General features: G+C 44.9%; 1 protein-coding gene across 2 annotated transcripts; it reads right to left on the bottom strand.

Annotated features, from left to right (window-relative positions):
* Window positions 1–294: 294 nt before the first annotated feature.
* On the bottom strand, window positions 295–10,149 carry LOC120789821 (copine-3-like). 2 transcript variants are annotated; one of them, XM_040126877.1, is made up of 17 exons: window positions 9,992–10,149; window positions 9,437–9,585; window positions 8,911–9,090; window positions 8,365–8,439; window positions 8,197–8,268; window positions 7,999–8,079; window positions 7,187–7,276; window positions 6,129–6,227; window positions 5,772–5,858; window positions 5,611–5,670; window positions 5,392–5,525; window positions 5,073–5,127; window positions 4,885–4,936; window positions 4,571–4,704; window positions 3,310–3,546; window positions 2,870–2,982; window positions 2,227–2,330 (listed from the first exon to the last, which is right to left on the bottom strand). In XM_040126877.1, exons 2-16 carry the CDS (start codon window positions 9,566–9,568, stop codon window positions 2,872–2,874), a joined length of 1,599 nt encoding a protein of 532 aa, XP_039982811.1. In that variant the 5' UTR covers window positions 9,569–9,585; window positions 9,992–10,149; the 3' UTR covers window positions 2,227–2,330; window positions 2,870–2,871. The 2 variants fall into 2 exon arrangements, with proteins under 2 accessions (XP_039982810.1, XP_039982811.1); XM_040126876.1 differs by lacking the exon at window positions 2,870–2,982 and having other exon boundaries at window positions 295–2,330; window positions 9,992–10,148.
* Between the last annotated feature and the right edge of the window lie 3,800 nt (window positions 10,150–13,949).

Raw genomic sequence — 13,949 nt, 5'->3', positions numbered from 1 at the left:
CAGACAACCAAACTTACACCCATGTGGCCAATTACAGCCCATCAAAGGTTTACGTTCAACGATTCTTTGTGTATCCGCCCAAACACACACAGTATGTGGAGTCTACTATTTGTCTAGAATGGTCAAATGCTGCCCTTGTTCCAACGACAACAAAGAAGTGACTTCAGCTTTAGGTGATTTCTGTATGTACACACTGTTGGGGACCGACCCTGAAAGGTACAGAGTGCTGATGAATTGCTTTAAAAAGGTGTTAAATAAGTGTTAAGTTCAACATGTACTGAATAAGAGGTACTTTATTTGCAAGCTCGATACACTTTTTGGAGGCTGACACTAAGGCACATTATCCATTTCTGTTCAGCGCTGAGCAGCTGATACATAACATGAAACATCAGATACACATTTTATAGATTTCATGGATTAATCATATAAAAAAAAAAAACAATAGTTAACAATAACAATGAAAAGACACACCTGCAGTAAACATGCAAGGATATCAATAAACCATACTTGCTACAGAGAGAGCATGTTCAATACTGATATATGCTCTGCTGAGAGTTTATTAGGAACGCCCAGCTAAAACTTAACGCATTCTAGTCCAACGGTCCCGCAGAAAATCCTCCTTCATGGAGGTTTCAATGCTCGGTTTGTGTTGAAACTGTGTTAATGAGGTGTTTATTCAACTGGATGATCATTTTGGAGGCTGTGGTCTTTGGTGCTTTCGAACTGCATTACATTATGTTGACAGCTGTTCCTAAACGACAGACACACCTCTCCGTCTAATGCAACACAGTTCAACAGCAGCGCAACCTGCAGCTTCCAAAATGATCTCACAGTTGAATCAACACCAGGTCAAAACAGTTTCAGCACAAACGGAACATTGGGACCTTTCTGAAGGAGGATTTAGTAGAGGACTGCTGCATTAGACCACATCAGTTTTAGCTGGGCGTACCCAATAAACTGACAACTGAGTCTAGATGCGTATGAGGCCAGTGTCCTGAACAGACTGTAAACCTGGCCTAAATCCAAATTCAATGGCCATAACACTGGGAAAAAAAGCTCCCGTCTGTCCGTGTCCAGGGAACTACCCCACAGTGTCTTTTGCAAATCAAAATGTCAGAGATGAAGTAACTGGCACGGTGGTAAACCACAGCAGATTAACAGAAATACTGTGGGTGATGAGACGGGCAAGGTACAACCAGATCCACCGTGCGGGTCCTTTTCTAGTTATCACAATATTTCAGAATCATGTTTAAAGGTATAAAAAGCTCTGGGTCTACAACCAGCACACACAGTTTGGCTCCCCACTGAGTAAAATAATCAAATACTAGACCTTTGTAGTATATCGTGTTACTACAGGTGAGTACATAGGGAGGCATGAAAAACAATAGACATTTATACAAATATATGCTCCATTGACCAACTACAGCAGCAACTACAAAGCTAACTGGTAGATGTTAAAAAAAAAAATATATATATATATATATATATATAGCGGTTTATATACATTATATATGAGGGGGTGACTTACCTATACCTGGTTCGCATGCATTTATCGTTGCCACGATTAAAAGATCATTTACATTATTACTAATGTAACGATGCTGCAGCCATCAAAAAGAGACATAAAAATAAACTGCACACTCAGTGCATTAAATTAATTGAACAATAATTCTTTGAAGTCCAGCAGCAGGGTAGTTTATAACCTCGTGTGTATATTCTGCTGTGAGGCTTTTTTTAAAAGCTGTCTTGTTTTCATAAGTGCTACAGAGACACGGAAGGCTTAAATCTTTGTGCCGTTTTCTCTTTGATACATTTAAGAGTGCAATTCCCTGCGCATCGACTTATTCTTTTAAAAGGATGGAATGATTTAATCAGTGTTTGCTCTTCTTTTTAAGATGCAACAGCACTGAATATCTACTAAAATGAACCTACGTGGATGTTAATATCTAACAAGAGCTAGATCTATTCTGACACTGTAAAAGAAGAGATTGGTCAACAGTGTGAAGTGCTTATGAAGGCTGTATAGTGTGTGGTTGGTCTGGTTGTCACTAACGTAGCTGCAAGCTGGTATTTCATTGAGATGGTGAGATAACAGAGTTGAGTTAGTCAGGTTTAGGGAGGGAGAGGGAATCTAACTGCGTGTTGAGATGAAGCTGGGATCTAACTTATATCTGCCGGAGATGAGAGTGGTCCTTGTAGTGTCACACAGTCCCTGCGGGGTTTGGTGCAGGACTGGAGTTGGGTGGGCTCAGTTTCATGGTATTCAAGAACTCCACCAGCTGACCTGGAACTTCTGCCAACACACTCTTTGCCAGTGCTTCTCGGGGAGCCTGAAGTACAACAAGGAGGAGTTTAACCAGTACGAAACATTCATTACGTCTATATAAATTATTCATTGTGTGATCGTTATCGCCACTGGTTTAATTAGATGAAGGGAGTATGATTGAGAAGCAGAAAGTCATGCACATGAAGACAGTTTGAAGGACAATTCCACCGGCTCCTCCAGAGCAGCAGCTTGTACAAGCTTGTTGTACAAGCTGCTGCTTCTCATATATTGATCGAGTGACGAGTCTAAACCATAAATCCGCTGACTCAAGCCAGATCCTGAGGTTTACTGCTAATGTTGAAAATACATGAAGGTAACAAGCCGTTATTGTAGCTGGATCACTGAAACAACTGCTTTGTTGTTTCAGTGATCTTGAGAGGAATTATCCCTTTTATGTAAACATGAGCATGTGGAAGGAAAAATGAGGAGAGCGGTCACTACATGTGGTGAGTCATGCAGTGATTCAGTGAGGCAGTTCATTTCATAGGAGCCAAGCAAAGACTAGGATGGTGGTGGGTTTCATGACTGAAAAATCGGGGGTACCCCTATGAAGGATTGGGATCGTGGGGAGGCTTCAGTTTGAATATACTGAAGAAGGAGGCCACTTGCTGGGGTAACTCGGCCAATACACTTTGGGCAAGAGCCTGGCTGGGCGCCTGAAATGAAATAAATACACAAGGCACACAAATAAGCCGAGTGAGATCTGAGTTGAGGTGCTGGGATTCCCTGGGTTTGACACGTGTATTGGCACTGGACGGGGATACTACTCTGCTGTGTTTGATAACTGGCTCCAAAATTATACAGGTTAAGTGAAAAATGTTGCAATGAAATGCTCAGGGAAAAAAAAAGTGTGCATGCAGTTTTTATAGCGATGAGTTGGCTTACTGAGAAAAATCAGCTGAAATCATAACCAAAACCACTCGTGTTTCCTTATTTCATGTGTAGAAATTAGCTGTACAAAAAGGTGTCAGAATGTTACTCACATTTTGGAACTGCCTGAATGGTACAAACTGGACGATGTCACGCATGGCGGCCTCGCCCGTCTTAGAACGCAGACGTCCGTCGTCTCCATCCAGGAACTCCATGGCGCTGAAGTCCGCCCCCCCTACTCCGACAATGATGACTGACATGGGCAGACGAGAGGCGTTGACGATGGCGTCGCGGGTGTCATCCATGTCCGTGATCACTCCGTCAGTGATGATGAGCAGAACAAAGTATTGCTGAAGAACAATAATTAACAAGTTGTCTGAGCTGGCGTTTGGGTCTTCATCAAAACTTGCCATCTGTACTTGGGAGATACTGGCAACAGTACAAGATTCCCAAACAAAGCCCTGTGGATTTTTAGTTTTCCTCCTCCGCTTCATTAAAGCGTCATTTAAAACTGGCTGTTGTCAGAAGACGGTTTAAAATCAAAGGGTTCACAGAGTTCCAGATACATCCAGCTATTGTGCAGCAGGAGGCCTCGTTAGTACCTGTCCTGAGCATACAGATCTAATAATAGCCATTAGCCTGACATCTGAAAACGGCTTCAACTTATTACGTAAATCACCCTGCTCCACTGTGAAAATTATATTATATTATACACAGAGAATTGGGAAACGAGTACCAACAGGTTTTTCCCTCACCCTGCCCATTGTGCCACAACCGACGGTTTACTGCAAGTGTAAATAATGCGTGCAACAGGCAGTGGCAGTGCAAGTGTAACAATGAGTACAGCAAGAAGATGTTCATTTTTGAGCAAGTCAAACCCAATTTAGTATTTTTTTCTCATCCATGTGCAAGAAAGCTGGGGATGCCACTGGCACCGCATCTTGTTCTCAACATGACCGATGCTTCCGAGGTCAATTCAGTCCTCCACACATTTCTCACACATACAAGGGAATCCAAAGTGAGATCGAGCGCAGACCTACACCAACGCTGTGAAACTCAAGCTTTGCGGTCGGAGATCATTTTCAATAGCTGGTCAAATTTTTCGTGCTGATTTTCCTGTTTCCCTAGACCTGCTATCTCAAAAACCCTAAGTAATGACTTCACTTATCTTTTTACACAGGTCTCTCTTTCAGCCAGAAGATTAATGCTGGTGAACTGAAGGAGCGCAAACCACCTCCCTTTGTAATTATCTGATGGTTGGAGAACTACTTGATCAGTTATATATAGGGAGCATATGTTCATGCAGAGGTGTGAGCCTGGTTACGGGAGATAACAGACATATTTCTGGCAACGGCTCAACAGACAAATACTCACCGATGCAGTGGTCTGCTGGAGGGCCTGCTTAGCAAAGCTGGCCACGTGGTTGATGATAGGGGAGAAGTTGGTGGGACCATAGAGTCTGACCTGGGGCAGACACACCCGGTAGGCCTCCACCACCCCTTCAACACCTACACACACACACACACACACACACACACACGCAGAAGGGGGTCATACTTGTATCAGCACGCTGCAAACTGAGCACCACTGTTTTTAAGCTGCTTATGTACAGTAGATAATATCACCTGCTTCAACCTGTCTGCAAATGTATCTCAATGAACCTACAGTACAATGATCTGTGAACACACCTGCGCAAAATGGATTTGACGGGGTGAAATTGAGAGGAAACTCGTGGGACACCTGTAACACAACACCATCAGATATCATTTCCAGCGCAAAAAGGTCACCGGATGACCTTTCAGTTTTCAAACTGTATGCAAGCAGCAGTCTTACGCTTGCGCGGATCACAAGTCTCATATTTAATTGCGAGGCTTACCTGCCATGTGGGAGGAATCTGGGCTCCAAAGCCAAAGGCGGGAAACATCTTGTCACTACACAGAAAAGACAACAAGGTGTGCTTAAAAAACATGAGTACATCAGTCACAGAATATTTTGTCTTTGTCATTTTTATAGTTTGTCTTCTGTCTTCAGAACATTTCAGAAAGTTTGGAAAAGATTTGTACAAAACTTTTGTTTGTTTTTTTAATTGAAATCATTTTGAAATTTGCTCCCATTTGCACAGACGACAAATCTGTATGTGAAGTGCTGAATGTACAATGTTGCACTATGTACCAGGTTATACGCGATGCGCCTACCTGTCATAGTCCTGGATGACATTACCCACAGACCAGATCGCAGAGAGGTACTCGTTAACACCCTGAGGACTAATGTAATGCAGAGACTGAGGAGACCTGGGGTCCCCGTTGGAGCCTGTGAAGTCGATAGCCACCTGCATGCAGAGATCATTACCCTTACTAGTCACTCAGGAACACAACTGCACCAAAGTTGTCATTAGCAGAGAAGCCATGACTCACAGTGAAGTTGATCTGACAGCCTCCCATAATGTAATCCAGGAATGAATACTCCTTCACCACCTACAGAAAAGAAAAAGAAATCTGTGAAGACTACACGCAGGGAGTAATCACACGTGAGAACACCTTCGACGTAAGAAAATAAGACACACACAGTACTATACCTGGCAGTGCTTCACGCTCACGATACCAGAGTTCCTGTAGCCCTTCTTCTTCTGTTTCTTCTTACTGTTGATGCATTCAAACTCCGCCTGAGGACAAAAACAAAACAGCATAGCTGTCTGTGTCAATGCCTGATTACTTACTATGAGAACAGAGACGGATGCTCTTATTCAAAAAAGCTAAATCAGGTAGAGGTTTGGTGCATTACTTCGTTTGCAATACTTATACAGACAGGCTGTAGCTGGAATTGTACTGCTGATATAAACTGTGAGAGTATTTGAAACGCCGGTTGTTACGTCCATACAATGTGAACACACACACACACACAGACAAACACACACACACACACACAATCATACCGGAGAAGTGTGCGATGCTTCTTGGAGGCGTGTCATTGTGGTCTCAAAGGTTCCAATGAGATCATGTGAACCATCGTTGTCATAGTCATAGCAGACAACCTGGAAACAGGTAAAAACCCTTGGTGATGTGGTTGAAACTGGCAGGGAAGAAAAATGTTAAATCATTCACACAAGGAAAAACAAACTCTTACGGAGTCAGTTCACTACAAAAAAAAAATAATAATAATCCAGACCAAAACAGTTTTCATTCAAACTATATTCTCATTTTCCACCTAAGAAACAGTCTCGACAAAACCTGTTCACAGCAAGTTCTACAAATTATCCAGAGTAACAGGGATACATAAAACAGACGTTACTGTCAGATATCTCAAAACCAGAACAAATCAAATCAAGCAGCACAGCCACATACCACTACAGGTGAGAGAAACCTTTTGTAATCTGAGTGAACTGACCCTTTAAGTCTAAAAAAAAGCGGAGATGTAAAAAAAAAAAACCAGAAGAAACAAACAACATGCAAAAGTGAGATTCAAAGCATAACTCTCTGTAATACTATTGTACATGATTTAAAGAAGAGTAAGTAGCTCGAGACAAATGTTTTCTACGAGAGAATCGAGTTGGATGACGGAAACTTGGAGGGCTGGACACCCTGCTGAGGAGGGGTCTTGTATCGTTACCCACCTACTCCATTCACACACTCCACCCGTTAAGTGATGGTAAGATGGAAAAAGACAAACACTGTGACACTCTGGGTAACTCACTTGTCCAGTATGGGTGGAAACAGCTTCCTTCCTGACATGTTTGCTTCAGAGGTTAAAAAAATATATATATCATCAAGCTAGTGCTAAATACACTATGATAAGTTCATGTGTCTCCAGCTGTCTGAGAAGGAGATCCAACACAAGTTTAATCCAAAAACTATTTTCATCATTAACCAAAGCTCAAAGGGTTGTATTATGTCATAAACATGAAAATAGAGAGCGCCACTGAAATCAGACCAGTTGTAGGTGCACGTGGCAGTTCCAGCTGTGCAAGTGGTTGGTGTTAATAAATAAGTGTACCTTTATCGGTCTGTCCATGTCTCCTCCACAGAGAGACTGCAGGGGGATTCGAAAAGGTCTCCATGTTGGATTCAAGTTGTTCTTCACCACCTGAGGACCAAATACAGGAAGATTATACAAGCACAGATTACTTTATCAGGAACAAATGAATGCGGAACACGTGCAGATTCTTAAGGTCCGACTGAAACCACGTTTTGTCGTCCTTTTTTTGCAGTCAAAAAAGGTGCCAACATGTTTTTAAAACTTTTGTTGACAGTGGAAAACAGCAATTTCTCCATCCCGGAGAGAACCTAGCTGGAAGAAACTTATTTGCTTTTTCCTGTACCGCTGCTGACAGGAGTCTCATTTAGATCAGACTGACTGCTGGAGATCTTCTCGGAAAAGAGACGCAAATCATTTTTATGCAGTTTGGAGTTGCCCCACAATGCGGGGTTCATCCTGGAAACGGTCTTTTTTTTTCTAACCAAGCTTATTTTGAAATTTGAGCTGATGTACTTCTACCTGATTAAACTAGGTGAGTATGATTGGAAGGAGAAGGATAAATATTTGTTGAGAATCCTGTTGGTGGCTTTTCATAAATCCCTGACTACAAAATGGCTGGAAAAAGAAATGCCTGGTGCTGATGACTGAATTGACCTGGTTTACAGTATCTGTGTAATAGAGAGAATAACTTTCAGCATTCGAATGCCCTTCAGGAGGTTCAGCTGTGATTCAGACTGTCTTCTGTCCAGTAGTTGCTAGTTCAATTGTCCCGCTCTTTCTACAGCTGTTAAACGGCCAGTGGCAGCGCTGTGATTGGCTGAGCGTGTTACCTCCGTCCTGTGAGCCAGCTGCCAGTCAGTTTCTGTCTGCTTGTAGAATTCCAGGTAAGGGTCAGACTTCCCAAAGAAATCCTGGAAAAACGAATAAAGCAATGAAACACTCCACCACGTAAAATGCACCTGAATTAATAGAAAGTTTTCCAAAAAATGAATGGCAGCATTTAAGAGTTTAAAAAGAATAACCCATACCTTGTTATCTAGTTTTCTTGCTTGCACCTCAAAATTCACCACCCTGTTGTCTTTTATTTCTTCCGCACTGATCTGCAGCAGAACAGAGGATAAATACATAACAGGGAAAAAACTAAATACAGACAGAAAATATTGCAAAATTTCTTTCTAGCCCTCTCTGCCACTCACTGTGATGGTGCCTTTTCCCGCCGGCGACTTGTTCTTCAAGACGAGTGGTCGGGTGACTTTTTTACTGGACACAACCTAAGATTGAGTTTTTAAAAAATAGGGTGATAATAGGTTTGATAAAGAAGAAGCAGCTGCGGCAGGCGCGGCCGAATAGATCATAGCTCACCCTGCAGGTGAGTACAAAAGAGCAGCCTACAGGCCACAAGGCAAACGAAACACACACACACACACAAAAAAAAACAATCAGGCAGAAACAACATCTGAGGTCAAATTCCACTCAGAGTGTCTACACAGCAACTGTTTATCAGGGACGTTAGGGCTCCATCTATGACACGATGAAACAGTGGCATCTTATGACACTGCCCCTGTCTGACCGATTCCACTGAGGTGTCGGTTTACGCTTGACACTGAGGGGAAGCTTTAAAAACTTTGTTCAGTGAAATTTAGACCATAAAGCCAAACAGTCTGAAGTGAATTCCTTTGTTATCAGCTTTAGAAGCCAAAAGCCTGCCTTGTCCTTCCAGGGGAGGAGAGGAGGGACCTTACCTGGCCCAAGGTGCACTCCAGTTCCCCCAAGAAGTCATCGTCACTCAGGTCAACGGTCTTGTTGTCGATGTCATAAATCCCAAACTTCAGTTTCTGCACTATTTCAAAGTAGTAGTCGATGACAAACTTTTTGGCAAACTTTGGGCAGAGGCAGTTCTGGACTTTCTCCGTGCGCTCCACCTGTTGGGAGCCAGTGGATTGCTTTGTGAGAGACTCTATTTCTGCAAACTTTAGGGAGGGAACAGTAGTAAGTATTGGTACACGTGCACTGATGAAACAGGAAAGGGACATAACGTGACTTCTGCTTTGAACAACCACTTTTCCTTCTGACGGTTAACGATCTGCACCGCTGCGCCTGGGACAATGTTTGATTTCCATTACCCCGCATGATACGTTTCTCGGAGCCGGGCGGGTCCTTCCCCGGCCGACCTCGGTGTGTTTGGCATTCAGACTTGAGCAGCTTCGCTAACATGAACTCTCTGATATTAAATGTTAAATGACCCCCAGATCCAAGCACCCCACTGACCTCATACCACTCGGAGCCAGAGCTGCTCATTAACAGGACGCAGAGGGGGTCGGACTTGGAGCCGATGTCTCTGTCCAGGAGATTCTCACAGGACAGACTCAGCTCCACCTTGGTCACACACTGGGCAGCCATGTCTGACTGGCAACAAGCTGGGCAAACGACACGCACAAGACAGGCACATTACTGCTGTGGTTGTCTCTGTTAGTATAAATGCGTGCAAGCTAGCCGGATAAATGGCGTTCAAAAGCCTTACAGTGCTACTGGGTGCTAACGGAGCGACACTAACATGCAATGGAGCCACTGCGGCGGTTAGCCGCTAGGTTTAGCTTCGCGCAGCGGCACAAAACAGTGGTGCTTCACCCAGGAGCAGCCTGGTGAACCAGTTCACCGAGTCTCATGGAAAACGTGACACATGAAGCGTTCATGAGGCTCGGTGGGTGTGCAGCGAAAAAGCGGATGGGCTAACGTTAAGGCTAGCAGGGCTAGTAGCCTGAGCGCCAAGTCTCCTGGACAACTTGCTAGTATAAACAGGTGCCAAATGAAGTCCAGACTTACCTGGTAAAGAAGGGACACGGTGCAGGACTCACTGGGAGGAAACTACTGCGTGAGAAGATGACTGCGGTGTCGGCAGGAACGGACCCTCTGCTGCCGTTCCAGCCCAGACGATTTCCGGTCTGAGCTCTGCCTTCGACGCAGCGAAAGTCCGCCCACCCTCCCCGGACACGTCTCCTACAAAACGGCACCGGCGCGACCTGACACCGTCCGATGATGTCTCTGAGCCGTGTTCAGAGCCTTCACCTTTGCCCCGGTACTTTATCCGTGTCTGCCCGGTGGAGCTGAGGCTTGTCGTCGTCGTTGTAGCTGCATCTCTGGTGCATTTTGAAAGTTTTATTTTGAAGGGGTCACCGGGCGATTGAGTAGCTGTGGACGATGAGTATAGACTGTCCCCCGGTGCTCACACCGTCCGCCAGCACCCGTTTTATTAGAAAAGTTAAATGTTTATATATATGTTATTATATATATATATATATATATATTATTATATATATATATATTATTATATATTATATATTATATTTATAAATTTATTTTTGTATTCTTTTATTTATTTATTTTTGTTCCTTTAGTGTGTTTTTACGTCCGTTTAATAGATTTAATGGCAGAGGCGCTGTGACCGCACCGGTGCATCTGTCCCTGCGTAGCGGAAGCTTCGTGCTGCTGTTTTGCTTTTCGAGTGTTTCATCCACATCTCTACCCCGCGCGAGCCGGTACGGAGCCGGTACGGAGCCGGTACGAGTAGGTCTTCACCCGCCGAGGTCTTAGTCTGAATCGTCCTGATCAGAAGAACGCGGGACTGCCGCGGCACTGGAGGCTCCCAATGAGCGTCTCCGTCCCCGAAGGACCAGGCGAGAGCCAGGGTCGGTACTTACGCGTGTGTGTGTGTGTGTGTGTGTGTGTGTGTGTGTGTGTGTGTGTGTGTGTGTGTGTGTGTGTGTGTGTGTTTGAGATAGAGAGCGGTGAGAGTGGAGAGCGAACGCGAGGCTCTAGTCATATGAGACCACATTCTCCTTATTCTGATGTTTGATGTGACCATTAACTGACGCTCCTGACCTGGATCTGCGGGGTTTTACGCACCGCACCGCTGCCGCATGCTGCGGCTCAGGAGGTCGCGGTTTTCTGTCGTCTCCCTCTTCTTCTACCAGTCTGTTCGTCCTGCTCGTCCTGCCTGTCTTCGGTGGACCAGCAGCGTTGTATCTCGGACTCTGCCCCTGCAGCTGGGATGCTCCCCGTTGAGATCCTCTTACCTCGCTCGGATTGAAACCCGAAGCCGGACCTGATCTGATGAGGAGTCCGCAACATTAAATTAAGTTGTGTGTGTCTCTAGCTGAAAAAAGCACAACCAACCGTATTTGTTGCTGTAGAGAGGAATGAAGAAATCCATCTAACGCACTTTCAAGGGAGCTCCTGTCTCCGGAACAGAGTTCCCCGCGGCCCCAATGGAGTTTCCACCACGTCAGACGCGCAGGCCAGCTCTAGGAAAATAAGAAAAGGAGCAAGACGCACTGGAAACACTGACCTGTGTCCCACAACCATGATGAACCCACTATATAGTTATATATACAACATTTACTCCTCAGACAACCATATGTTTGATATGGTGCAGCACGTCTACGGGGCCCCGGTGCTAGACGCTACCAGGGGCCTCACCGGCCCCGCCAGACACTCAGGCCGGTTCTGCGGAGCAATTAACGGACACAGGAGACAAACACAGTCAGTCACAATTAAAAGGCATCACTTCAGTTACAGGTCCAAGTGAAGAGACAGACCAAAAGCTGCAGCAGGTCCAATGTCTTCAAAGCACCAAAGAGCCTGGGGCCTGCAGGTCCTCCAGGACCTGCTGGATGTCCCGGGTTGTTCATGTGAACGAGGGAACCATCCCGTCACACTCTCAGGTGTTTCCTTGGCGGAGACAGACTGCTGCTGCTGCTGCCGCTGCTTCTCTCTTCCTCGGTGTCCTTCCTCTTCTTCCTCTTCGTCCCAGTCTTTGCACACTGCGTAGACTCTTTGCTGAACTTACAGAGGACTGACATGAGAAGGTGTCCGCCTTCGCTGTAGTCGCTCACCCTCCAGCGGTTTGTCAGCTCGGTGCTCTCAGAGCTGTACACAGGGGAGATGACTCTGGTCACAGTCCTGCCATCAAACTCCATCCGTCGGACGCAGTTTCTGCGGTCGGCCTTCAGTCCTCCCGGCTCTGCCCTCTCAGGGTGAACTGGAGTCAGTATCACTGGAAGGGCAGAGCTGGAGCCTGCAGCGGGCATCAGCGTACCTGCTGGTTCTTCCATCACAGGAGACGGTCTGGTGTTCTCCAACCGCTCCTGCTCCACGCGGACGAAGGGTGTGGCGGTCTGAAGAGAGCGGAAGGATCCCTTGAACGGAATAGTAGGGAAGTCCTTCGAGCCTGTGACGAGGTTGTGATACAGGCTCAGGATGGAGTCCCTCATGGACGGGATGGTCGTGCTGCTCAGGGGACGGTTCCTCAGGTTGGTTACTATCAGCTGAAGGCATCGTCCTGGCAGAGGAAGAGCAGCTAAATGGGAGGAAGGAGGAGGACGTCGTCAGTCTCATTAGTCAGGATGCCATGATCGGACTAATGAAAGCCTGGATTATTGAATCCAAACAGCGGCCTTGGCGACTCTAAAGCACAGTTCACATCATTTCACACAGAAGAGCACAAAGACCTGCTCAAACGTCTTATTTAAGATTGTTCATGTGGTTCGAGCCCAGCGTGGATCACGTGGATCACATTGAACAGCGTTGAGTCCAGTCCATGTATATGTATGTATATATATGTATATGTGAGATAAATATTAGGTTTTTTGATTCTTTAATTAAAGAATGTGTGTACACACGTGTGTGTCTGTGTGTGTGTGTGTGTGTGTGTGTGTGTGTGTGTGTGTGTGTGTGTGTGTGTGTGCGCGTGCGTGCGTGCGTGTGTGTGTGTGTGTGTGTGTGTGCGCGTGTGTGTGTGAGAGAGAGATAGAGAGCGGTGAGAGTGGAGAGCGAACGCGAGGCTCTAATCATATGAGACAAACTTCCCCTTAATCTGATGTTTGATGTGACCATTAACTGATGCTCCTGATCTGGATCTGCGAGTTTTCTACGCACAGCACCGAGGTATATATATAAATATAATGTATGATATATGTGTATGCATGTATATATATATATGTAAATGAGATAAATATTCGGTTTATTTATTCTTTACTTTACGACGACGTAGCTTGTGACGCTCCAGCTAACAACGACATAGAGCAGAGTCACGTGGTCTTTACCGTAGCGGTCATCCAGCAGGCGGAGGATGCCGACGGTCAGCAGGTGTTTCTCCCGGAGTAAACCAGTGGAGGCCATGCTCTCCTCGCTGCAGCGGCTGCTCTCCCACGTCCAGATGTTTGTCACCGATGTTTGCACTTTTTTTCTTTTTTTTTTCTTCTTTTCTCCCAATAAACAAATCAGCACAGTTGAGGACTCTCACCTGTTGCCGGGAGCCCAGCTCCTGTCAGTCAGGGCCAGGAATGAGATGAGAAATGTGGAATCTGTTTTTATAAGAGCATCTGACCACGTCAGTTCTCATCACCATGACTACCTGTAACAGCTTTCTGGTACCAGCTCGAATTAAAATAAAGTGTTTTAATCAAATAATTTCGATATTGACTTCAATAGGTAACATTACTTAATAGGCTATAAATGAAAAAATACGAGATTTTATAGTTATTTAATGATAAAAAGCATATAATAATAATAATCATCGTAATAATAGGGGGGTTGATTTATGATTTAAAATCAAAGCCTACGTTTCTTAGAGCTGAAAAATGTACAGTCCCAATCATAATAATTAATAATATAATTGCTTCAGTTGTTAATACATTAAACGTGTCATACATTTTCCTTGTCATGTTTGTAAACTGAATATCTCTGGGCTTTCCGTCCATCACAAATGAGCAGTTTTTGCCCA

The sequence above is a fragment of the Xiphias gladius genome, chromosome 5 (genome assembly GCF_016859285.1).
Source record: "Xiphias gladius isolate SHS-SW01 ecotype Sanya breed wild chromosome 5, ASM1685928v1, whole genome shotgun sequence".
Lineage (NCBI taxonomy): Eukaryota > Metazoa > Chordata > Actinopteri > Istiophoriformes > Xiphiidae > Xiphias > Xiphias gladius.
Note: the sequence above shows the minus strand (reverse complement) of the source record. Positions and strands in the feature narration are given on the sequence as shown.